This window comes from Erythrolamprus reginae, chromosome 1 (genome assembly GCF_031021105.1).
Source record: "Erythrolamprus reginae isolate rEryReg1 chromosome 1, rEryReg1.hap1, whole genome shotgun sequence".
NCBI classification, from domain to species: domain Eukaryota; kingdom Metazoa; phylum Chordata; class Lepidosauria; order Squamata; family Dipsadidae; genus Erythrolamprus; species Erythrolamprus reginae.
The window spans coordinates 93,815,338-93,842,408 of NC_091950.1; the positions used below are offsets into that span (position 1 = coordinate 93,815,338).

A 27,071-nucleotide genomic window follows, 5' to 3' on the forward strand; every position below is an offset into this window, starting at 1 on the left:
ATACCAACTCTGTACTTTGGTCCTTACTTGCAATGAAATAAGATAACAGTGAATTGAACTGCAAGTGAAGGGATTTCTGGTTTTTAATTCTGTTCAAATTAAATAAAGTTGCTTTCAGTATAATGTTCTTATGATATGTTTGTATGGATACTATCTTTTTTTTAAATACAGAAAAGTATTGAAAACAGATTATTCCTAATCTGGGATATAATCTCATGCTACATGCTTAGAATAGTTAACAGCATTTCTAAGTATATTATGTTGGAATTAAATGTTTAAAACAGACAAATTTCACATTCCTAATTGGCTTTTAGGATTGAGGTATAATGCAAGGGAGTAATACATTCTGACATATATATTTTTTCTTTTCTCTCATCTCAAAAATAAAATATTGCAATGGCTGTTTTAGAGTACTGATTTACACAGGTGTCTTAACTGTCTTAGCCCTTCTCTACAGCTACTGATGTTTGAAACTGAAAAGGAATTTGGATTGCCAATTGACTTATAAACCATGATATGCAGAGATCTTTCTTTTAACCACATAACAGGTGAAGTTATTTGATTCCTGCAGGTAAACTACTCTTTCAATACACTGCAGATAAAGTTAATAAAAAGTTAAAAATACAGCATTGTCACTAACGTTAATTTGTGCATAAGTTAGTTGACATAAATCTGATTCCCATTCTGTCTCCCAGTATCAGTGCACTGTGTGCTGGGGTTTGTTTAATAAATTTGGAAGGGCGATTCCAATAAAATTAAATGCATATTCACAGAATTTCCTTGCTGCCCCAGATAGACACTGAGTGGCTCACTATAAAAATAGAGAAACACACAAAGCAGCATTTCAGCATAAAATCCAATAAAGTTAAAAATTCAGTAACTTCACAGATAACATTTTAGGTGATCGGAAGTGACAAAATACGGAAGCGGACTTAATTTGGGGTTAGATTTGGGTTGTTGCACAGCCCAAACCCCTAGCCTGTGGGTCAGCATCTGGCCACAGTATGCCAGAAACTGCCGCAAACAAGCAAAGTGGGGTACAAGCAGCATGGAAAACCACCACCATCCTCTGGTCCATGGAAAAACCTCCACATAACTGGTCCCGGGTGCCCTAAAGGTGTGTGGGGGGGGGGGGGTTGTCACAACAGAGAACCAGCACTGACGCCACCATGCCCCTCCCAGACTCCATGGAACCTTATCTATCAATTCCCAGGAGAAGACAATCGGAAGAGATTACTTTATAATAAACAGAATGTAATAAAGTAGTTAGCTTGGACTCTACATGTGTGGACCTGGCTGCTTCCACTTGACAGCATTGTATCTAACAAACTATGCTTTGTCAATCTGGCAGAGAAGGATCCCATTCCTCAAAAAATGGACAGCTATCTTATTCTTCCTTAGGGCTAGGGCAACATCCCTTCTCCGTATGGGCAGAAACAAAAAGTACACTGTTATGAAGGTAATAAGGATGCAAGCTGTAAGTCACAGCATTATAGGTCATCCCCAGCATTTTATACTTGGAAAGCTTTTAATAAATGTTTTACAGTTTAGAGTTATATTTGACTTATTTTTATTGTTTTGTAATTTATCCTGTTGTAAGCCCTGAGTCCTTTGGGATTGGGCGGCATAGAAGTCAGAGAGAGAGAGAGAGATGCATAGATAGATGCATAGATAGGTAGACACATAGATAGACGGACAGACACATACATACATAGATAGATACATAGATAGATAGAATCATAGCATAGCTGCTATTTTGCTAAAATAATGTTCATCCATACAGAGTTAATTTTTTTAAACAATTGTAATTTCCCTACATTTTAAAGGCAGCTCCAAGTCGAACACATTGTAGTAATTAAGTGTGGACTGATAAGGTTATGATTGACTGTTATGCAGGTCTCACATCCCACAAGCAAAGGTGGTTGGTGTACCAGATGAAACTCAGTAAAGGTCTTGCTGTCCATGTTTGTGCTTGCTTTCAAACAGGAATCATGAATCCAGGAGAAATCCAGTGCTCCATCTGATGGAGTTTGGCCCAGTCTAAAATCAGTGTTGAAACTGACACGAAGCCAGAAGACTACTGGACTTATAGCTATCTGTTACAGAATAGCTAGCTATTACAGAATCTGTTTCAGCCCATTGAGTCCCTCACAGCTTCCGTACACCAGATTAGGATTTTCACTGGGGCTCCTGCTCAACCAAGAAATAGAGCTGCATATCTGGCAAGTTGCCTGTTCTTTCTCTGATATTTCCAATTTTAAAAAAACCCAAGGAGACTGAGCCATATACAATGTAAAGATGTCCATTTCCTTGGCTTCCATGGGTTCAGAATCTCACAAGAGGTTTCCTAAGTCACCTCGTTTGTTTTAGCCCATGAAGTATCCAACTCACATGAGTAGTTTTATCTAGAAAATGGCTAGCAAAAAAGTCACAGTGGCTTGGAAATCTACCAGTAGATTCAAAGATACGGAAGAATATTATTCAGTTTCATTCTAAGCCCTTCTGTTCCATGTGTCAGTATTTGTCATAACTCCCTTTATAACATTTCTTCCTACTTCCTTTTTCATATTCTTCCTTTATGCTTCCATGTTTCATATACAGTATTCCTATGTTCATTTCTGCACATTCTGTTCCCCCCCCCAAAAAAATCAGAAATAGTAACAAAGTATCCATAAAGTATCTAGATTCTTATGACCTTTCATTCTGAAAATAATGTTCTTTCGGGCCCACATTTTCAGAAAAAGCTGACTGCAGTTCAGCCGTTGGAATAAATGCTGTCTTGAGGAAACTGCACTCCCCCCCCTTTTTTCCCCCCATTTATGAGTAAGATATGCCACACTACGATGGGGTTTTAGGATGAGAACTGGCAGGTGACTTGACACAGAGAGAACAGCGGAAATACTTTAGAATAATGAAAATTGACAAGCAGGAGTCCTTCAGCTGTTCCTCTTCCCCCAATCCTCGGTTGCCAAGAAACAACCTGCTTTCTTCACTCTCTCAAACCATTCTTTATTTATCTCTGTCACAATCTCCCAAAAGTAGTTTCTTAACTAAAAAATCTCTCAGTGGTTTCAACTTTCCTTGTACAATAGCTAGAATAATCTCCCGTTTGTTTTTGATGGGTCCTTTTTACATTTTTGTCAGTCATATAACATGTTTTTTTTTTTAAAAACTGACATTGTCAAAACTGAAATAAAATACAATATAAAAAATGTTTGTCTCTAGCTCTTAGTGACCATCCCACTAGAAATAATTCTAGTGATTTCCCCCCCCCCCCCCCTATTAATTGGTTGAAGGAAAAAAAACACCTTTTCCTTTTAAAGCTCTGAAACGTCATCTCTAACCTCCCTTCGTTTTGCGTTTGCCGCTTATACATGAAGGCTCCATTTGGCCTCTCTGAGGTATTTATATAAAGGCAGCGCAGAGGGAAGGAGATTGGTTGCTCCAGCTTGCTTCCTGACCTTGGGGGTTACCAAGTCTGACATTCCTGTGAGATCACATGGCAAGGATTGGCGGGCACAGCTGTCCCCAATGGAAGGGAGGGGCTTGGGAGGGTCCATTCCGATTGAATTTCACTCCAGCCACTTAGGCTCTTTCCTGCTTTCCTCTCTGTGCTTTTCTTGCCTTCCACTGTCTTGTTTGTGGCCTGGCTTGTAGAAAGCTCTGACAGAATAGCAGTGCCGAGGATGCTATTCTAGAAGACCAGGGTGGTCGCTTCAACCTTTGGGGTGGGACGTTCTCTCCCATCTCCGATTGACATTCCTCCAGGCTGAGCCATCCAAGATTCCGGTGGGCCCTAATCTTTGGCACCATGCAGCCCATCTTCCCGTTTTAGCATCAACTTCACTGTGATTGTTTCTTTTAGCCCATCTAAACAGCCACTCCGACAGGTTTGTTCTTCCGACAAGTTGGTGTATGCAGCTCCGGAGCACAAAGAAGATGGGACAGGACCAGACCAAGCAGCAGATAGAAAAAGGACTCCAGTTGTATCAGTCCAGCCAGACAGAAAAAGCCCTTCAAGTCTGGTTGCGGGTTTTGGAAAAGAGCACCGATGCAGCCGGCAGGTTTCGAGTTCTGGGATGCCTCATCACTGCTCACTCGGAGATGGGCAGGTACAGAGATATGTTAAAGGTAAAGTATTCTGATTGGCTGCATGTCTTTTTCTCTTGCCACCCAGAGGGGGGTGGGTAGAAAAGTGGGGCTCCAGATTTACAGTTCAGCCACAATCGGAACAGCAAACGCTGTTTTGAAATTGCAGGTCCTGAAGCCCGGCCAAATTCTTACCTTTGAAAATCGCCATTCTGCATTTCCACCTAGACCTAATGAGCAATCTAAAGGTTTCTCATCAGCAGAATTAAGTACGTTGGGTGTTACAACATTAGTCATTTGCACTTGGGGGTTGTGTGGTTGTGTGAAACTTTGTATGCTACGACTCTTCTTTATGTTGTAGAATTGTCAGCTGTATAAAATAACTGTAGGTTGAACAGTATGTGCGTGTGTGTACGTGTTTGTGTGTACACAAACACACACATACACACAGTTTACACTGCTATGTTAGGGTTAGGTTTTTTTCAACATCATTTATTTGAATGGAACATTCTCTTTTTCTGTTCAAAATAACTACTTTCACAATGTGATGGTTGCCATAGAAGCCATCTAGGTCCCTTTTCAAAGTGAGATGGGTGGCACTTAAATCTAATAAATAAATAGATTCACTGAGTTGTTGTTTTCTATTAAATGTTGCTTTGGAAGATCTTAAATTCAAGATCTTCTTACTTTTGGGTAAATACTGCAAAAATCTTTAATCATTTTCAATATTATTTATTATTATTATTATTTTTTATTATTATTATTTATTAGATTTGTATGCCGCCCCTCTCCGTGCATTGCCTTGAATCAAAAAGTCATTATTATTATTATTATTATTATTATTATTATTATTATTATTATTATTATTATTTCTGGTTGAGGGGTGAGTAGGAGTTTTAAAAGGCATTCCAGAGATCCATAGTTGAGATGAGGTGTGAATTATGATTTTTCTACTCCCAATTCATTATCTTGTAGATCTAGATCTTCTGGAAAGTAGGAAAGAGAAACCTGGAGAAACCTACAGTGGAAAACCTACAGTAGTATTGAGTTAGAACCCTGAACCCCCAACACCAATGGTGTGACACAGGTAGTCCTTGCCTTACAACAGTTCATTTAGTAACTATTTGAAGTTACAACAGCACTGAAAAAAGCAACTGACGATCGTTTTTCACACAATCATTGCAGCATCCCCGTGTAGTTGCAGTGTTCTAGGGTCATATGATCACCTTTTGCAACCTTCTGACAAGCAAAGAAAATGGGAAAACCAAATTCATTTAACAACTGCAGTCATTCACTTAACTGTGGCAAGCAAGATTGTAAAATGGGGCAAAATTCACTTATCAAATGTCTCAGTTAAGCACCGAAAGTTTGGGCTCAGTTGTGGTCGTAAAGGTAGGACTACCTGTATTTGTAGTATAGTAATGTAGCCATATCTGGTTAACAATCGTATAGACTACTATATTTGTATTGTACAATTTGGATTGTAAATGGTTTTAAGTTTATTAAAGGTCGAGACTGATAAGCCTGTGGGCTTTCAGTTAAAGTATATTTCTGTTCATGGGACCCCTGATGAAAATATTTAGGAACAATTGTACTTGCAGATGTAGTAGTAACTTGCTTGTAGAGCAGGGTTTAATATTTAAATCTACATCCAAATGGGATCTATAAACATTACACAAAATAGAGAGGTTCAGTTACCTTTGGAGGGACTGGTTAGAGATTTTTAATGTTAATTCTTGAGTTTATGGGAATAATTTTTTTACCATGAAAGATCATGCATACAACAGAAGAATAAAGTGTTGTTTGGACAGCTGGTACCAGATGCTGATCGGATGACAGGAAAAAAACATTTCATAAGGAAGAACAGTTTATCCATCCATTGATATTTTAAGGTGCATTCTAGATTGCAAATTTGTATTATCAAGCTAACTTTCAACCCAATGTTTTAAATTCTCCACTCTCTTTGTTAATAAAATGTTACAAAAAGCAGGTTGGGGAGACGAATAAAAAGGCTTAATGCTGAAATCAGTAAACTTGCATGTTCATAAAATGTAATGTAAGTTCCATAAATTCACAGTAGTTTGAACCTGATGTGTTGATTTGACTCCTCTCCAGATTGTTATAATAAAGCCTGTGGATGGTGTTTTTGAAAACACAATACGCAAGTAGAAATTCTTTCAGACGCTTTGAAGGGGACTATATTCAGAGTAATCTCTAACAGCTTTTATAAGATTTAAATTGGTAACATATTAAAGTAGTTTGGTTAAAATGGTAGGAATCCAAGAGAAAAAATCAATTGGGGTCTGAAAGGGATTTTCCGATTATTATAATATATTTTTATCCTGATTTTCTCCAAAGAGTTCAAGTGAAATATGTTCTGTGAACTCCATTGCCAATTGAACATTTCAGTCCATATCTCCAAAGTTGTACTTTCTGTGCTGAATTAGCTCTTTAGTCTATTCTGGCAGAATTCATCACAGGCAATTTGCTTAGTAGTGCTGTGCAAAGCATTTGAAAGAGGCCCTTTGCAAAGCATATCCCAAAGAATATGTCTAGTTTAATAATAATAATAATTAATAATTTATTAGATTTGTATGCCGCCCCTCTCCGAAGACTCGGGGAGGCTCACAGCAGTAATAAAAAACAATATTATAGCGAGACAAATCTAATATTAAAAAGAAGCATATAAAACCCTATCATATTTAAAAAACCAAACAATACCAAACATAAAATATAAAAAGCCTGGGGAAAAGGTGTCTCAACTCACCCATGCCTGGCGGTATAAGTGGGTCTTGAGTAGTTTACGAAAGACGAGGGTGGGGGCAGGTCTAATCTCCGGGGGAAGTTGATTCCAGAGGTCCGGGGCCGCCACAGAGAAGGCTCTTCCCCTGGGGCCCACCAAACGACATTGTTTGAATATCTTCAGGACCACCTTCTGCTGCACGAATACCAGCAACTGGTTAGGTCCCACAGAGTTGGCCTTCTCCAGGTTCCGTCGACTAAGCAATGTCGTTTGGCGGGACCCAGGAGAAGAGCCTTCTCTGTGGCGACCCCGACCCTCAGGAACCAGCTCCCCCCAAATATCAGAGTTGCCCCCACCCTCCTTGCCTTTCGCAAGCTCCTTAAAACCCACCTCTGTCGTCAGGCATGGGGGAATTGAAATTTCCCTTCCCCCTAGGCTTATAGAATTTATACATGGTATGCTTGTATATATGAGTGGTTCTTTAAATTGGGGTTTTTTAGATTATTTTTTATATTAGATTTGTTTACATTGTCTCTTTATATTGTTGTTAGCCGCCCCGAGTCTTTGGAGAGGGGCGGCATACAAATCTAATTAATTAATTAATTAATTAATTAGTTAATTAATTGTTTAGTCAACGGGACCCGGAAAAGGCCGACTCTGTGGGACCTTATCGGTCTCTGGGATTCGTGCGGTAGCAGGCGGTTCCGGAGGTACTCTGGTCCAATGCCATGTAGGGCTTTAAAGGTCATAACCAACACTTTGAATTGTGACCGGAAACTGATCGGCAGCCAATACAGGCCACGGAGTGTTGTAGAAACATGGGCGAATCTGGGAAGCCCCACGATGGCTCTCGCGGCTGCGTTCTGCACGATCTGAAGTTTCCGAACACTTTTCAAAGGTAGCCCCATGTAGAGAGCATTGCAGTAATCGAACCTCAAGGTGATAGGGCATGAGCGACTGTGAGCAATGACTCCCTGTCCAAATAGGGCCGCAACTGGTGCACCAGGCAAACCTGGGCAAACGCCCTCCTCGCCACAGCCGAAAGATCATGTTCCAATGTCAGCTGTGGATTGCACATAATACTGCTAGTACTGACTCATATGTAAAAAGTCTGTTTCAAATGTTTGAGCCCTATTGTTCAGTATAGAACATGTTTTATCTATAAGGTTAAAGGGCTTGTCCAGGCAGCTAACAAAACAACACTAATTAGAAAACACATACATATATACATACATACACATAAATACATACATACACATAAAGCACACCAAGACAACTAGACACAAGAACAGATTTTTTTACCAAATGCCATTACTCTGCTAAACAAATAATTCCCTCACCACTGAAACTTTTAACTAAGGCTGCATTACTATTACTATTAGTCTTTTCATTGTTCCTATCACCCATCTCCTCCCACTTATGACTGTATGACTGTAACTTGTTGCTTGTAACTTTATGATTTATATTCATATCGATTGTTTTCTGATTGCTTATTTTTCCTCTATGACAATTACTAAGTGTTGTACCTCATGATTCTTGACAAATGTATCTTTTCTTTTATGTACATTGAGAGCATATGCATCAATGACAAATTCCTTGTGCGTCCAATCACACTTGGCCAATAAAGGATTCTATTCTATTCTATACATAGCAATAGCATTTAGACTTACATACTGCTTCACAGTGCTTTACAGCCCTCTCTAAATGGTTTAAAGAGTCAGCATATTGCCCCCAACAATCTGGCTCCTCATTGTACCAACCAAGGTGGAAGTCTGAGTCAATCCTGAGTCAAAATACATCAATAGCAATAAAAGCAACAGGTTATTTGATGTAATAATTATTACACAATTGCCCCTTCATCGTCTAAATTTCATTTAAGAGAAAAGAAGAAAAAACATATCCTTTTCCTTTTTTTCCTATGGATTTTTAAAATTAAAAATTGGATGAACATTTTCAAAAACAGACAATCAAAAGCGTATGCAAATAGGGTACCACATTCTTTAGCATTTGACTGCTTTCTTGAGCCACTATTTTGTACATGACACCATTTGGTGCAGTTTAACTTTATAGTAAAAACAGGGCAAGTTTTGTAGCCCTGAGTCTTGTCTGTCATGGAGAAGGTCCAAATTGTCACCTCCAATCTTGATTATGGTCGATGAACGTGTCAGAGTTACTAGAGATGACAAAATTATCCAGTTTGATTAGAGAGAGATAAAATTTTCCTTTTGTTTCTATGTTTCTATTTTTTTTTTACTTATTCACTATTCTTTCTAAAAAAAAATAATGCCTATACAGTGGCACCTCTACCTAAGAATGCCTCTACTTATGAACTTTTCTTGATAAGAACCGGGTCTTATCAAGAACCATTTTCTACTTACAAACCCAAGCCTCCGAAACTGTAACTGGAAAAGTCAGAGAGAAGCCTCCGTGGTGCCTCTCTAGGAATCTCCTGGGAGGAAACAGGGCCTCCCCCCCTCCCTGTGGTTTCCCCAATCGCACACATTATTTGCTTTTACATTGATTCCTATGGGAAAAATTGCTTCTTCTTACAAACTTTTCTACTTAAGAACCTGCTCATGGAACGAATTAAGTCCATAAGTAGAGGTACCACTGTATTGGTTTTAATCTTGTTTTAAAAAATCATCAATAAAATTACATGAATTCATTATGACTGAATTTTAGGATTAGACTTATTGCTTCTTAAACATCATGTTCTTTTGCTGAAAGTTTGCAGTCATGCAGATTGACACTGCCCGAGAACTAGAAGATCCGGACTACCTTACTGAGAGCTATCTGAATTTGGCACGGAGCAATGAGAAGCTCTGCGAATTCCCCAAAACCATCTCCTATTGTAAGACCTGCCTGAACATGCGAGGTACAACGTTGGGCCTGCAACTAAATGGCCAAGTCAACCTTAGTATGGGCAATGCCTACCTTGGCCTCAGTGTCTTCCAAAAAGCTCTGGAGTGTTTTGAGAAAGCTCTACGGTACGCACACAACAACGATGATAAGATGCTTGAGTGTCGCGTCTGTTGCAGTCTAGGAAATTTCTACACACATCTCAAAGTGAGTATTGCAGAAAAATGACAAGATAATGTAGATCAGAAGTTTTAAAATGCAGATGGAAGAAAAGGGAATAAAGACATTTTTCCAACTGTCTCAAGGATTTCCTATTTCTGTGGAAATTTATACCCTCAACATTAACATACATCAACTGAAGATGAACTAATAGAAAAAATAATGGCTTGTGCGGAAGTGGATAGATTAATAATGGAAATGAAAGATAAGGATGATACAGATTGTTATATAATTTGGGAGATATTTTATTACTGGTTAGAAATGAAAAACAGTAAAAAAATATGAAAAATAAAGATAGAAAGTTAAGAAGGATCGGATAAAGATAAGCAGAAATGAGAGATGCTTGTGTAAGAACAAAACATATTGCAAGGTAAATATTTACATGTATTTGTGATGGCATTATTATTGAACGACAAACCAGGATGGTCACAAAGTGTCCAATGTTCTTAAAATGTTTATGTTATGTGTGTGTATATAAATAAAGTTATATAAAGTTAAATAAAGAAAAAAACACTAGGTGGTCAATTAACAAATGTAAATTCTGTAGTCGTTATGACAGTACTCAAAAGCAAACACCATAAAAGTTAACATGGTTTGACCAATTTAGTATGTGACATAAAGGAAAGGACTCTATCATTTATTTATTTATTTATTTATTCATTCATTCATTCATTCATTTATTCATTCATTCAGTCATTCATTCATTTATTGTATTTATCTGCCGCTCATTCCAAAATGGACTCAGAGCATCAATCATAATAAAATTGATGAAAATGGAAACAAAACAAAACATTAACATTGCTTATTTTAGTATAAATTTAGACAAATTTACTTAACAATATTAATTTTACAATCTTTCCACTGAACTCAAATGAAGTATGAGGATTTGCCTTATCTTAACAGAGGCTTCAGATGTATCGACTACAGTTTTCTTACTTAGTGGAAACTTGCTATATTGAACTCATGCGTTTACTATCATCAGAATGTGTACATGTATAATGCACATGCGTTTACTATCATCATTTTTAAACCAGAAAAATATATTCCAATGAGTTCACTATTCCCAAACATATTAGCGCTTCTTTTAAAAGCAGCTTCTTATAAAAATTACAATGAAAAAAACAATAGGTGACTTTTTTCATTGTCATTTTTAAATCAATCAGTCTAGGTTACAAATTGTCATAAACATTATTCCTTGATGGATTTATATCTCACCGTTAACCATAGAAAAAGTCAAAATCAATCAGAACAGCTTAAAAGATTTCATAACTGTAAGCAATCATAGATAGCTTTTACCATTTCTGCAGCCTTTCTGTATCTTTCCCCTCAACTTCATTCCTTGCTTCTTCTTTTCTTTTCAAGGACTATGAAAAAGCTCTGTTTTTCCCATGCAAGGCAGCAGAGTTGGTGAATGATTATGGAAAGGGCTGGAGTTTAAAGTACCGAGCAATGAGCCAGTTCTACATGGCTGTAGCCTATCGGAAGCTGGGGAGGTTGCCAGATGCTATGGAGTGCTGTGAGGTACAAGCACAGGCTTCTTGGAGTAGGGGGAAGTCTCCTTTATCATTTATTATTATTATTTATTAGATTTGTATGCCGCCCCTCTCCGAAGACTCGGAGCGGCTCACAACAACAATACACAATACAAATCCAATGATTAAAAACAGAACAGTTAAAACCCTTAATTTAAAAACAATCATACAACCTAAACAAACCATACATAAAACGGGACAGCCGAGGGGAATCAATTTCCCCATGCCTGGCGGCAGAGGTGGGTTTTTAGGAGTTTGGGGGTTTAACTTGGGGTGTGTGTTGTGTATGTTAGTTGCATCACTTTCAGAAGAAAGCAGATTTGACCACATTGAGTTATGCTGTAATCACTGTTTTGTTAGACTATTGTAGCAAATGGATTAGTTGTTGGTGTGTTTTGTTGGCCATCTTGCAGCAACTGTATCCACTGTCAATACAATCATTTTTTTTGTTATAAAGCCCTGTTATGGGACAAAAATAAATTGAAAGCCATCTATCCATAAATATCAGTACATGCCACTTCTTTTTTTAAAATAAGAGCACAGGTTCTGTTCTTTGGTGGAAGAAAGTGGTTTTTGAACTGAGAAGGAACCCAGTCAAACTCCAGAGCAATAGCAAAGTATTTTGACCGTTTGAGGTCAAATACTCAGAGGTATACGTGCTGTTTCTCTTCTGCCACAACCTACCTCTTCCTTCACCCATTTTATTTTGTTGAAACAATTTGGGAGAAGGGATGCTGTCTTAAAGTAGGTTGCGAACGAGACAAGACACCCTTTCCTTCACTCAAACATCTTTTCCTTAGATCACAGTTTAGAACTTAGTGCATAGTAGAAGTTGAACCTGAGTTCAGATTCTGAAAGCTTGTTTTACTAGGAGTCAATGAAGATTGCCCTTCAGCATGGAGACCGTCCTTTGCAAGCACAGTGCCTGCTCTGCTTTGCTGATATCCATCGCAATCGTGCAGATGTACAGGTATGATGACCCTCTCTCTATCAAAGAGACTGCCTTGAGGGCAATAGTGCACAGCGACTGACACCTTTTCTTACAACCTAGATAGCCATTCCCCGCTATGATTCCTCGATGAGCATCATGACTGAGATTGGAAACCGTCTGGGACAGGTTCAGGTGCTGCTTGGTGTAGCCAAGTGCTGGCTGATGCAAAAGGACCTCGACAAGGTCAGTAAAAGGCTGTAGTAAGAAACTGCAGCCTTATTAGATTCATTTGCATTATGAGCCACCAAAATGGGCTCTAAAATGCATGAAGTTTTTTTCCCTTTTCTATCGACAGTCTTTCTGTCCAAACAGTAACATCCATACCAAGGAAATAAGTGTTCAGCTGTATTCAAAACTGTTTATCCAATGTAGCTTTTGATCTGCAACATGAATACCCTAGTTGTGTGACACAGTTATCTCCAAATAAAATGAATAAATGGAATAATGCTGGGATTCACCATGGGCTGCCTTGACAAATATGATTCATTTATTGTAGTTGAGCATCCAGAAATGATCAAAGTGATTCCCCATAAGATATGCTGACCCCAGAGATATAATGCTGTCTCCCTTCTGACATTGCAGAAGATACTAAAAACCATTGCTTATAAGCAGGCCTTAGGCCGAGAATGAGATCCTGTGGGCTGCACAGCTAGTTTTATGGCTATGTTGTATTAATGTGGATGAAGAATATTATAACATTTAGTAGGGTTATTAACTATGGCTTGTACACTGTCCAGAGTCTATTGAAGATGGATGGATGGATGGATGGATAGAGGTAGGTAGGTAGGTAGGTAGGTAGGTAGGTAGGTAGATAGATAGATAGATAGATAGATAGATAGATAGATAGATAGATAGATAGATAGATAGATAGATAGATAGATAGATAGATAGATAGATGTATAATTTGGATATCATGAAATCTTGACTCTTGGCAATTTCATAAACATAAGCAGTTTTCTTGAAAACATTGTAGAAGTGGTTTGACATTTCTTCTTCCAGGATTTTACAAATCCCTAGGCCAGGAGTAGGCAAAGTTGTCTCTTCAATGACTTGTGGACTTCAGCTCCCAGAATTCTTCAGCTAGTCATGCTAGCTCAGGAATTCTGGGAGTTGAAGTCCACGTGTCATAGAAGAGACAACTTTGCCTACCCCTCCCCTAGGGCTGACACTCAGGTCTAGGGCTGAGAGTGACTGACACAAAACGACCCATCTGGCTTCTATTCCTGTGAGAGGATGAGAAATCAAGAGTCTCCTTGCTCTTAATCCAGTGTCTTTAATTACTTCAGCAAACTAAATGTTCCCTAGAATTACCTAGACTTCCAAGGATTAGGTTAATGCAGTTCTCCCTATCTCGGCACCCTCTGAACCTCTGGTACACATCGCAGATTCAAGCAAGAGGTTTTTAAGAACCGCCACATATTTCAAGACATCATCTTACATACCTTGGCACCTCACCCTCCTCATCTGTAAACACTTGATGGCATGGGCTAATTACTTGATGGACTACCCAGCTGAGATAGTTTTTGCTGTCTCCTACAATTGGACTGACAGTCCAAATTCTTTTGGCTAAACAATGTCATCTATCAGCACCCAGAGGAAGCAAGGCCTTTTTTTTTTTTTGCTATTGTAGCACTTGCTCTTAAAGAGCACCCATCCTGAGATTTGCATGACTCCTGCCCTGATGATGTTCAAGATGTCTTTGAAAGCCAGGCCTTGGGTTTGGATAGTTATCAAGTCCTAGGATTTTATGTATCTTGTGTTTTTTCCTGGATGCACATCACTTACGTTCATACTGTTTTATTGTTGTGTTATCTTAGGCTCCCCAAAATCTTACGGACTTGACTCAAGTACATATATGTTCTGCTTTCTACAGGCATTAGAAAATATTGAGAGGGCTCATGAGCTGGCAGAGGGACTAGGAAACAAAGTAAGTTTTTTTTAGCATATCCACGATAAACTAGATGTTCTGTTTAATATGTGTTTATCTATGTATGTCATAATTCCACCCAATGATAAACATACAGGGTTTTGAAATGTATTATCTCAGGGACTGCCTTCTGCTGCACGAATCCCAGCGACCAGTTAGGTCCCACAGAGTGGGCCTTCTCCGGGTCCCATCAACTAAACAATGTCGTTTGGCAGGACCCAGGGGAAGAGCCTTCTCTGTGGCAGCCCTTTGGAACCAACTCCCCCCAGAGATTAGAATTGCCCCCACCCTACTTGCCTTTCGTAAGCTTCTTAAAACCCACCTCTGCCGTCAGGCATGGGGGAACTGAGATATTCTTTCCCCCTAGGCTTCTACAATTTATGCATGGTATGTTTGTATGTATGTTTGGTTTTATAATAAGGTTTTTTTTAGTTGTTTAGTATTGGATTGTTATATGCTGTTTTTTGTCACTGTTGTTAGCCGCCCCGAGTCTACGGAGAGGGGCGGCAAACAAATCCAATAAATAAATAAATAAATGTATTTATCCAAATATTATGTTGAAACATTAATAACCCACTGATGTCATAAGGGAGGGATAAACAGTAATGGCCCATATTTGTGTTCCAACCCTTTAGACATTATTGATGAGGTTCTGTCGCTCATCAGAAAATTAGCTCTCCCGTGAGGGTTACATAGAAGAATGGAAAGCTAGCATCAGATGTTTTGATTCTGGGTGGTGGGGCATCTCCTAAAGTGGAATTATTGCAACTCCTGATTTTTCTGAATGGTAGGGTATTTAATTGTGGCTTTGGAAAGATGATGCTAGAAAATACTATATCTTAACCCAAAAGCCTGAAACATTTTGAACCTGTGGTTTTTGGAGGTACCAGGGATACCCACACAAAATTTCTTGCACTGAGAAATCCAAGCCCTACACATACTATGTAGCTAGCATTATTCACGTGGAACTCTTCAGAAGGGAGGATTTTGCAGAGCATGCAATTATGTAAATATGAAAAAAAGAAGTGATGGCTGAATGTCTAAGATAAAATGATAAGCAAAGAGTGAAATCACCCATTTTCTCCCCAAAGTACAAATAGGAATGGTGAGAAGCAGAGTTTGGGGAGGGGAGGCAGCAAATGGGCAAAGAAAAGAAGGATCTGTCTGACAGTTGGTGAGCTTCTGCTAAGTAAAATAAAAGGCAGCAGAAGGGATGAGAAAAGAACACCACATTTCAAAAGCTTAAAAGATGCAGCGTTTTGGATAATCAGGAACTAGGAATGAGCTGGACCCATTGGAGTGCCTCCTTTCTAATGCTCTCTTCGTGTGGCTATTTTTCTCTGTCTTCTCTTATATGCAGCTTTGCCTGCTGAAGGTCCATTGCCTCTGTGAAGGGATCTATCGCACAAAGGGTCAGCAGAGGGAACTTCGTAATCACGTGGTGAAGTTCCACGAATGCGTGGAAGAAATGGAACTCTACTGTGGCATGTGTGGCGAATCCATTGGTGACAGAAACCACCAGCTCCAGGCATTGCCCTGCTCCCATGTCTTCCATTTAAAGTAAGGGGGAAAGAGTGGAGACTGTAAACCATGCTGGAATAAGGGAAAGCAGAACCCTAAAGACAAAAAATAGAAGATGCAATTCCTCCAGAATAAATGAAGCAAGGAAGTTCTGTGTTGGCATTCATGGTTTTTAAAAAATCCTTGCTACCACTCCATTGAAACAACTCCTTATCTCTGAAACTTTTTCCCCTGAAAGCTGGGAAATTTTTCCCAAATTTGATTTTTAATCTGCTACTTATATACTGCTCAAAAAAATAAATGGAACACTCAAATAACACATCCTTGATCTGAATGAATGAAACATTTTCATTGAATACTTTGTCCTGTACAAAGTTGAATGTGCACAACATCATGTGAAATTGATTGTCAATCAGTGTTGCTTCCTAAGTGGACAGCTTGATTTCACAGAATTTTGATTTACTTGGAGTTATATTGTGTTGTTTAAGTGTTCCCTTTATTTTTTTGAGCAGTGTACTTACTTAAGAATGCATCATTTTATCAATGTCTTAGTTGACTTCTTATGTCCTTACAGTCCAATTTTAATGAGTTGTGATTTAGACATACATAATATCTGTGTAATTGGAGGTAAATTTTGGCATGCTAAATCAGGGGAACAAGCTTGAGAGTCAGACTCCCCAAACCCATGACCCCTTGAGCCAAACACAGTTATCAGCTGTGGTTAACAACTTGCCAGCAGCCTGTTTACACTGCCTATCCAAAAATAGAAAAATCAGGTATATATTAAGCATGCAGTGGAATGTTCTAACTTGGTCAGAAGCTGCATTTAATTAGACATCACAAGTTGTCCAGTCCTGTGCTATACAATGTGATTTAATGTGTGTTGCGATCATTCCCTTTTTTCCTGGGTGCTGTCTCATTCCGTCATCTATGCATTAAAAAGCTGAGAACTAGAAAAATAACAAGTTAGAATTGCAGAGATGTTAATAAATGTACTTTCCATTTAAAATATGCACTTGAAGAAACATTCAGCTGAAAACTATCTTAATACTATTACATATACAAAATCTGTATATGTTGTATGTGCTTATACTACCTATGTATACCACACTAAAGTAATAGCAATAGCATTTAGACTTATATACCGCTTCATGGTGCTTTTACAGTCCTCTCTAAGCATATTCCCCCAATGATCTGGGTCCTCATTTTACCCACTTCAGAAGGATGGAAGGCTGAGTCAACCTTGAGCCAGTGGTAAGACTTGAACTGCTGAACTACAGCTAGCGGTTAGCTGAAGTAGCCTGCAGTGCTGCACTCTAACCACTGGAACCGCCGCCCCCCCAACTCAAGATTTATCTATCAAATTTATATAACTGCCTCACAAGAAGCAGCATCCTTCAATAAAGATATAAAACTAAAAATACGTCAAGCTATTATTAAAAGGTATGGCACATAAGAGATTAGATTAGCAAGGAATTCAGCTCAAAAACTCACTGGCTCCATGAAATAGAGAGAGAGAAAAAAACAAAATTCGCTAGTGGGAGTGCAAGCACAGCGCTTCTGCAGAGATGGGTGGATGAGTGGAGCCTTCCACCGCTACAAATTTGCCCAATCTGGGTTGAACCGATAGCAACCCACCACTGCTTTGGTAGCTGCGCACGTACATTGCTTTTACAGGCACATAAGTAAATGTCCCCAGGTCCTCTTTCTGTCCCTTCATCTTATCCAGAACAGTAGCATTCATGTTGTTCTGAACCTTCCTGGCTATTCTCATGGCTCTTTGCTGGTTCCCCATTTGAGTCAAAGGTCACTTTAATCAGGGGTCATCCTGTTTGGAATTCTTGGGTGACAAGTCTGCCTGTATCAGCCGTGGTGGCTACTTCTGCTAACTGCTGACTGCCTGACAGTTCAAATCTTACCAGGCTCAAGGTTGACTCAGCCTTCCATCCTTCCAAGGTGGGTAAAATGAAAACCCAGATTGTTGGGGGCAATATGCTGACTCTGTAAATCGCTTAGAGAGGGCTGTAAAAGCACTACGAAGCGGTATATAAGTCTAAATACTATTGCTAATGATATGGTATCAGTCTATCATTATTTCCCTTGACAGTCCTGCTTGCTCCAGATGTTCTTCTCATCAAGGTCCCCCTCCAAAGTTGTGTCCGGATTCCAATTTTCAGCGGCTTAGCCTTGCGAAATGTCAGCTCAGCTCTCTCCTCCTCTTAATGAAAGCTTGATGGCTTTTAAAGAGATTTTCAAAAACACTTTTTTTTTCATTTGAGTAGCAAGTTAACATAGAGCCTGGTTATCTTACTGTATCTCCTTAACTTTGGCAATTACTACTCTCCCTTAATTTTCAAATTCAGCAAAAACATGTGACACATACAGAATATAGTTTGACAGCTATGAATAAATAAACCGCCTTGGAAATGATGCTAGGTTGGGCCAAGCGGCAAAAAAGGAGCTGTGATGTTCCTTCAATATACCAGGGTGATTTGACACACAAATATATATATATATACACACACAGCACTATTGCAGGGGACTGTTTGAAATATGTATGATGGGTAGTTTTGATTGATAACCTTTATTTAATTGTTCGGTTTTAAAGTCATGGACTAATTTGATTGGATGGACTTTTTAAATTACAGCAGGTTTTCATTTGTGCTGTGCACAATAAGCATTGTTAAGAATTGATAACCTATGTTACCCCCCCCCCAACTGAAATAAATATTTTTCAGACTATAAGACGCACTTCCCCCGCCCCCCAAAGTAGGTGGAAATGTCTGTGCGCCTTATACAGCGAATATTACGATGGTATTTGTCCTGTTTTTCTTTTCAAATTGATCACTCAACCTGAGTAAAGGAGAAACTTGGATAGCCTTTTGTAAACAAAGAGCTATCAAGGCCCACGTTACAAGAAAAATAGCGAATGAACTCATGGATGAGTGTTTTTGGCAGCCAGGGTCTGACGGCGAGGTTAACTTTAGAGTGCACTAAATAGCACTGCAGATATTCAGAAACCAAAATACTCCTGTGAACATGTTGTACTGGCCCTGACAAATAGCCAATGGGCATTTATAAAACAGCAAAATGTAACAAGTCATTACTGTCTTTAAAATTAAAAGTCGGATGTGTGGCAAAATGCTGTTAAGAATATTCACTGCTTAACATGTTAATCATTGCCTGTTGAGAAAAAGGAAGGAAGGAAGGAAGATCAATACCATTTGGAAGATCTAGTCCAGGGACAGGGAAACTTCAGCTCATTCTTGTACATGGCCCTACAGGGGCCTTTTTCTTATAAGAAGAGAACACTGTGAAGAACCATTCTTTGCCTATTTTAATTCTCAAGGAAATGGGTAGCCACCTCACCATGCATTAACAGCTGGATCAAGATATCGCCCTAAGGAATGAAAGAGATAAATTGGATGTTAGAGTAGATGTATTCAGCTAGTAGGTTTTCTATCACCGAAACTAGTTTTTCTTCCTATAAATCTAGTTAAAGAAGATAAGGTGAGAATCTTGTTTTTGGCTGTAAGTGGCTGCAGACTTCAACATTAATTTTGGCAACACAAATTTTCTTATTACCGTATATACTCGAGTATAAGTCGCTCCGACTATAAGTCGAGGCGCCTACTTTTGCCACAAAAACTGGGAAAATTTATAAACCCCTGTATAAGTCGAGGGTGGAAATTGCAGCGGCTACTGGTAACTTATAAAAATGGAAACCAATAAAATTACATCAATTGAGGCATCAGTAGATTAAATATTTTAGAATATTTATTTCAAAGAAAGCCAGTAAACTAGCTCTGTAAGTTTAAAAGAGGGTAAACAGGTATATATCCCCCAAGGCAGGTATAGGCAAAAAAATTGCAAGTACCTAGGTACTTACCTTAATCCCCTGCTCCTGCTGGTTTGGGTTAGGGTTAGGATACTTGACCTCTCCTTGCCTCAAAGAGATACAATTTCCCTCTATATTTACAATTACTGAACATCCAAAATATACTTAATTCTATGTATATATGCCATATGTGTAAATAAATATTACACACAGGCACACAAAAATATACTGTACATTATCTACTATATAAACTGTATGTGTATATACAGAGAGAGAAAGAGAGAGAGCTCTTGTAAAATTATATATGGTACATTCAACCTCACTGTAATAGGAAAACAAACCCAGAGTCCACTTTCTGCCACACAGTTAACCATAACTAGAACATTACACATGTCTTCAGATGTACCGGTACTTCCCTAGCTTGCACATCACTGTTAGAGCTAGGAAATGTCATGGATTGAGTAAAATGTGGTGATTTTCACTTAACAATGCTTTTGCTTAACAACAAATTTTGAGCTCAATTGTGGTCATAGGTCTCTATCTGTCTGTCTGTCTGTCTGTCTTCCTTTCCTGTCTGTCTGCGCCCCCCTCCTGTCCCCTCCCCGGGTAAATTACAGAGTCAATACTGTATTGTTTTTTTATTTAAGGTTACAAAGCAAATGAAGAATCATTTTGAGTATTCTTTAAAATTTCTTCAGTGAGATCCATAGCTAATCTGGCAAAAAAAAATTCACCTGGCAAAAATTTTTATTGTTGACATTAGGCACAGCCAGAGAGATGTTTTAAAAGGCAAACAAACTGTCAAAAAAGTATGTTTTTTAAAAATATAATATTTTGGTTGTTGAATTTAATTCTGCCTTGGCACGGAGCAGCCCCCGCAGATGGGTGGCTGGCAAGGACCACGCATTCCCATCTTTGTGTCCGCTGGGGTTAAAGGAAAGTTTAGGGACCCCCGCCCCTTGGAGAAATGCCTCGTTGGTGACATTCTGAGCGTTTTTGCCTCCCCACTCCGAAAACCCCACTTCTCGGCAGCTTGCCGAGGCTGAGAGGAGAGTGATTTTAAAAGGCACTCTCAGCTTGGGGTTTTCTCCCCGCTGAAATGTTGCTCGCCCGCCGCCCTCAACACCCGCTTTGTCCTCGACCCGGCAGAAGAAAACCGCGTCCTTTCCTGTTGCTCTCTTCCCGAGAGGTGGGGTGAGGGGGTGTTGAGAAGACAAGCAAGAATCCACCCCCCACACACACACACACCTCATCGGCTTTTCCCCCCTCTAGCGCGGCATTGGAGTGTTTGGCTGGCTCCTTTTCTTGCGGGGAGAGGGGGGAAAAGCTGGGGGGGTGGATTCTTGCTTCTATCTTCTCGCCACCCCCCCCCCCTACACCTCACCGGCTTAGGAATGTCGTTGCCTCCCACAGCCACTTCCCCACGCGCTTCGGATGTGCCTGCCTTTCCTACAGCGAAGACAGGCGGCACCTTCCCGAAGGGCTCAGCTAAGCGGGTGGGGGAAGGGCTGGCCATTTGCCGCCTCTCTCCGCTGTAGGAGGGGCAGGCGCAAGCAAAGCGATGTCCCAAAGCGGTCTGCGGGAAGCGACCGAGGGAAAGGCAATCGTCTGCCTTTCCTTCAGTCCGAAAGAGGAGGCAAATGCCCCGCCTTCCCCCAGCCGGTTAACTTGAAGCGCTCGGTTAACTGGCTGGGGGAAGGCGGGGCATTTGCCTTCTCTTTCGGGCTGAAGGAAAGGCAGACGATTGCCTTTCCCTCGGTCGCTTCCCGGAGACCGCTTTGGGACATCGCTTTGGGAGAGGTTTAAGAAGCAAGAATTCCCCCCCCCCCAGCGAAACGGCTTTTTTCTTGTTTAGCGCGTCGTTCGAGTGGTTGGCTCTTGCGTGCAAGCAAAGGAACCTGCCAACCACTCGAACGCCACGCTAAACAAGAAAAAAGCCGTTTCGCTGGGGGGGGGGGATTCTTGCTTCTTAAACCTCTCCCAAAGCGATGTCCCAAAGCGGTCTGCGGGAAGCGACCGAGGGAAAGGCAATCGTCTGCCTTTCCTTCAGCCCGAAAGAGGAGGCAAATGCCCCGCCTTCCCCCAGCCGGTTAACTTGAAGCGCTCGGTTAACTGGCTGGGGGAAGGCGGGGCATTTGCCTTCTCTTTCGGGCTGAAGGAAAGGCAGACGATTGCCTTTCCCTCGGTCGCTTCCCGCAGACCGCTTTGGGACATCGCTTTGGGAGAGGGGGCAACTGCTCCCGGTTTAAGAAGCAAGAATTTCCCCCCCCCCCCCCAGCAAAACGGCTTTTTTCTTGTTTAGCGTGGCGTTCGAGTGGTTGGCTCTTGCGTGCAAGCAAAGGAACCTGCCAACCACTTGAACGCCGCGCTAAACAAGAAAAAAGCCGTTTGGCTAGGTGGATTCTTGCTTCTTGACCGGGCAGTTGCCGCTTCTTTCTAGCTGAAGCAAAGGCAGACGGCTGTCTTTCCCTCAGCCGCTTGCGCCCTCTTGTGGTGACATGTCAGTCACCCGATTATAAGTCGAGGTCGGGTTTTTCAGCCCATTTTTGGGCTAAAAAAACCCGACTTATACTCGAGTATATACGGTAATAAGAATTTAAACATATAGAATTGTCTCATGCAACGTATGTGATACATGATAAGTATTTTTTTCTATTTTAGATATATATATATAGAAGCTATAGTAATTACAGGATAAACTGATATTGGTTTAATTAACTCAATGTAGAAATGAAAGTTTGTATTAAGATGGGCATAATAGAGAGTTAGATATTGTTTATACTGATGTAATGTAATTTTTTAGTGTAAGGTGGGAAAAGGACTGTTGTTTTCTGATGTTTTTCTTTTACTTGATAATATTATATAAGTTCTATAGAATGTTTTTTTAATGGAAGAAAATAAGCCTCCATTGAAGGATCAATAGAAAAAGAAAAAAATTATATATGTTTTATTTTAAGCAAGGTTTTACTGTTTGTACTTACGTATTGTTTTTTTTATTCTATGTTGGAGAAAAATAAAATTTCTATTTGGAAAAAAATATAATTTTTTTGGCAACACCTTTTTCCCTTTGGGGAAAGAAGTTAATGTCACAATAGGGAGCTAGACCATAGCAACCAAATAGTCACCAGTGCCATATTTCAACAGTACCTACAGAAAAAAATATGCAGATGTTTTGTGCCTGTATGGTAATACTTTGTAAACTGCAACCCTCCCTTTTTTCCCTGGGACCAGAAGAAAACATTACAGGTACAAATAAAAAGTAGTGGTTCTTTTTTTTCTTCTTCTTTTCTCTCTCCAGAGAAAAATGACTGCCTTGAAGAAGGAATTTTGATAAGCCTCACTATTGTGAGCTGCCCAAAATCTCACAAAATGGATGTTGTAGAAATATTGTAAAATAAAATTAAATAACAAATTAATCAAGGATGGGGGCATGAATAAAAGCAAGGAGGCTATTTCCCCTTACGACCCATTGATATAGATATATAGCATTTTGAGATGTCCTGGAGTGCAGTTCAAGTCAGGTTATGTTTCCATTCTGGTTTATCTGGTTCTGGTTGATTGTTTTTATGTGGTGAAAAAAAATTAATCCAAGAAGAAAATAAATTGGATCCAGTGTACTTTGTTACTATGTATTTTTAAAATCAGAACAAATTATAATTCTAATCCTATTGCAATTAGAGATTTGCAATCAGATTCATCAAATTTTATTCTGCATTGCAACAATACATGTTCCTAAGCACAGAGAGCTGGGTTATTTCCAAGTAGCTTGTGAATATACAGTATGATAGATTGTGGAAGAGAGAATGGAAGGGTTCATTATTGCTGATATAATTATTAATTTTTTAAAAGGTAAGTACCTAAACATCTTTAAGAAACCAGAGTTATATCATTATTCAATTCTGTCCTCAAAGCACAAAAAAGCAGCAGTTACAATGATGTTCATATTATTGGCTCCTTTCTTGAAGTAAACATTGTGAAAATGAAATGCTTTTCAGTGAAGGGGTTAATTCAAATAATTTCAAATGAGTGAATTCCAATTAAATTATAATTGTTTAAATTATTACTGTTTATTTCAAGCATGTCTTTTAATTATATTTGTTTATGTTGCATTTCTTTATAGGAACAGAAAGATGAGATAGCCTTAAAATATTAATATTAAGGAATATATTGCAGTAGTTAAAACAATCACTTCAATGAAATATGCAGGAAAACATAGCAGAAAAAATCATGACCTTCTCCATCAGGATTTGGAACATAAAATTGAACATTACTCAGACTTCTGTCTAAGGTATTTCCTACTGTCTTTTCCACTGCAGGTGCCTGCAGACTAACGGAACACGAGGTTGCCCCAACTGCCGGCGTTCCTCAGTTAAACCAGGGTTTGTGTGATCTGCTGACGAAATGATGACCTAAGAAAATTCATTCAGTAGGTGTGAACAAGACAGAGCAGTGGAGCAGTTCTGTTACATGATCTAGAGATGAAACCCATCATATAGATACAAAATCTCCTATAGAATTGATGGAAAATGCAGACCTAGATCTTTGTCACGACACACCTGAGTTTTCACACCTTTTCCTGGAATTCTGTATCATCTCCTTTTTCAAAGGAGATACAATAAGCCACTTTTACTCCTTCAACAAACTATTAGCTTGACCTTCCACAATCTCAATTTGATTTTAATTTTCTGCTTCTTTTGATAGCCTCCTTCAGGGCCAACTCTGACACTCATACTTCACTTCTTTTTATCCATTCCTCATGGGAAGCATACTGATCCTGCCTACATAATGCTTCTTGGACTGGCACAGTATTGCTTTCTCGTAGGCATAGAGACAGCTACACTTTTCCACACATTGCTGGAAGTTACTTCAACTTAACATTCTGACTGATGTTTTTCGTCATTTATATTGGTACCTAGCAGCTGCTAATGCTTTAAAACAACTGTTAATAATATGTCTTTTTCCATTTGCAAAGAACATTTCCCAACTTGATACTCTCCAAATGATTTCCAGAATTTTGGGTAGCTTGGGAATTACGGGATTGAAAGTCCAAATTGTCTGGAAGGAGCCAGATTGGACAACTGATTTTGTCAGAGTCAAGAGACTGTGATGTCCCACCAGCCCCTCAGCAATGTAACTCTTTCAGTATATCTCTTTTTTCAGTGTACAGGATCCTTCAGTTTTTCTGAAAGTATCAGATACCTTTAATTTGCTTACATTCTCACATAACATTTAATTTCTGTGTGGGACTGGGGGGGTGGGGGTGTCCCAGGGAATTTTTCTTGCCTTGTATTCCTTTCCGATCTTCTTGTAATGTTATGTGGGCAGTGATTTGTCCAATCATGGAATTGTCTGCAATGTATTTATACTTTCTGTAAACTGTTTATACTGGAATAAATAAAATCATAGCCTAGAAGTAAGTGTTTTCTAAAGCTGTAGATGTTTTCATCTTTTAGAAATTGCAGAAAGAAAGAAAAAAAGATGCATACAGTGGTACCTCTACTTACGAACTTAATTCATTCCGTGACCAGGTTCTTAAGTAGAAAAGTTTGTAAGTAGAAGCAATTTTTCCCATAGGAATCAATGTAAAAGCAAATCATGCGTGCAAACCCATTAGGAAAGAAATAAAATCTCAGAATTTGGGTGGGAGGAGGAGGAGGAAGAAGAGGAGGAAGACAGTCGCTGCCCAGAGCAAAGGGAGGTATCTAAATAAATTTGTTCTTTGAGGAAAAGCAATTAGATTTGTAGTGGGAGCATTACTTGGGGTCTGACATTTACAGCTTTAGAGAGGAATACAAAATTAAGAAAATAAAAAGATAATTATTATTATTATTATTATTATTATTATTATTATTATTTATTGGATTTGTATGCCACCCCTCTCTGTAGACTCGGGGCGGCTAACAACAATGATAAAAACAGCATGTGACAATCCAATAATAAAACAACTAAAAACCCTTATTATAAAACCAAACATACACACAGACATACCATGCATAACTTGTAATGACCTAGGGGGAAGGAATATCTCAACTCCCCCATGCCTGGCGGTATAAATGAGTCTTGAGTAGTTTACGATTTTACCTACTGTGTTTCCCCAACAATAAGATATATCCAGGGATGGGCAGCAGGCAGGATGGGGTGGAACAAAGTTCCACCTGCGGAAATGAAGATGTGTGCGCAGCTCCAGCAGATCGGCAGCTGTCACTTCCTGGATTACCGGTCTCGGCTCGGCTCTCCTTTTCCCCCCTGCTGCTGATGCTTCGTCTGCGCTCCTTGTTTTTTACCTCTTTCCTCCTTCCTGGTCTCGGACGAGCTTCCCTCTCTCCTGCCTGGCTCCTCTCCAGCCTCGCCTGGCCACCTCCCGCCTGAGGTGCAAGCAGAAGGCATGGATGGAAGCGGCACCGGCAGCATTTATGCTTCTGGCAGCACCCGTTCACCTAGCTACCCAGCCTGAGCCGTGGGGGGGGGGGCGACCTAGGAAGGAGAGCACGGGAAACATGAAGCAAATTGTCACCCCAGCGAGTGACACTGGTAAGGTTGTAAGTCAAGGACTTAACAGTTCACTTGAATGATGATGATCATTCAAGCCACTCCCACATGGTCACATGGTAATCAAGCCACACCTACCAAGTCACATGATCATTAAGCCACACCCACAAAGCAAGCCACACCCACAGTGGCAGTAAAAATTTTGGTTGTTCATTACTGGACATACCCTGATATTAAACCCAACAGAGCTTTTCAGGGCATGCGCTAAAATAATGCGGCCCCCCAGCTACTTTCTGAGCCCATTCGGGAGCAAGAGAGGTAGCCACTCACTTGCCCGGTGGCTCCCATTTGGTCCAGGCTCCCCAACCTTTCCTTGGAAAGGCGGTGGCGGCAGCAGCAATTCACCCACTGGGAGGAGATGTTTGAGTTAACTCATGCCCAGCAGCGTCATGATCGGTAGTGGAAAAGAGCAGCGGCGGCAGGAGGGCCCCACCAGGGAGTCCACTGAGACAGTTGCCCGCTGAGCCACAGGTGCAGGGTGGTGGATCCTGGGACTGGCAGGTGGAAGGACACTTTCGTGTCTCTCCATGTCACTGTAGGGCAGGGGATGGGGTGGGCAGGGCGGCCTCAGAGCCTCGATCCCTGCCTTGCCGCCACCTCCTCACAGGCAGGAGCATGTTTCAAAATGCCACTGGAGGAAGAACCCGGAGGAGCCGAGCCAATCCCACAGGGTGTGCGCATCTTGTGTCGGTGCCTGCGCACACCTGCCTCTCCCTTTACCTCCCCCAGCCGAGAGCCGCTCTTTTTGTGACGGGCCAGGAGAGAGAGCAAGCAAGAGTAGCGTGTTTCGAAACATGCACCTA

The 27,071-nt window shown here is 40.1% G+C and overlaps 1 protein-coding gene across 4 annotated transcripts; it reads left to right on the forward strand.

Moving 5' to 3' along the window:
* Positions 1 to 381: 381 nt before the first annotated feature.
* Positions 382 to 25,148, forward strand: RAPSN (receptor associated protein of the synapse). 4 transcript variants are annotated; one of them, XM_070759774.1, is made up of 8 exons: positions 382 to 4,131; positions 9,560 to 9,898; positions 11,273 to 11,431; positions 12,314 to 12,412; positions 12,494 to 12,616; positions 14,307 to 14,360; positions 15,721 to 15,920; positions 24,036 to 25,148. In XM_070759774.1, the coding sequence occupies exons 1-8, from the start codon at positions 3,916 to 3,918 to the stop codon at positions 24,106 to 24,108; spliced, it is 1,263 nt and encodes a 420-aa protein (XP_070615875.1). In that variant the 5' UTR covers positions 382 to 3,915; the 3' UTR covers positions 24,109 to 25,148. The 4 variants fall into 4 exon arrangements, with proteins under 4 accessions (XP_070615875.1, XP_070615882.1, XP_070615890.1 ...); XM_070759781.1 differs by lacking the exon at positions 382 to 4,131 and adding an exon at positions 4,978 to 5,981; XM_070759789.1 differs by lacking the exon at positions 382 to 4,131 and adding an exon at positions 4,978 to 5,981 and having other exon boundaries at positions 9,567 to 9,898.
* The last annotated feature ends 1,923 nt before the right edge of the window (positions 25,149 to 27,071 follow it).

Coding starts and splice junctions, on each gene's coding strand:
- RAPSN (XM_070759774.1), top strand. CDS start 3,916: ATGCAGCTCCGGAGCACAAAGAAGATGGGACAGGACCAGACCAAGCAG. Junction 4,132..9,559: donor GGTACAGAGATATGTTAAAG/GTAAAGTATTCT, acceptor TTTTGCTGAAAG/TTTGCAGTCATGCAGATTGA. Junction 15,921..24,035: donor TCCCATGTCTTCCATTTAAA/GTAAGGGGGAAA, acceptor TTTCCACTGCAG/GTGCCTGCAGACTAACGGAA.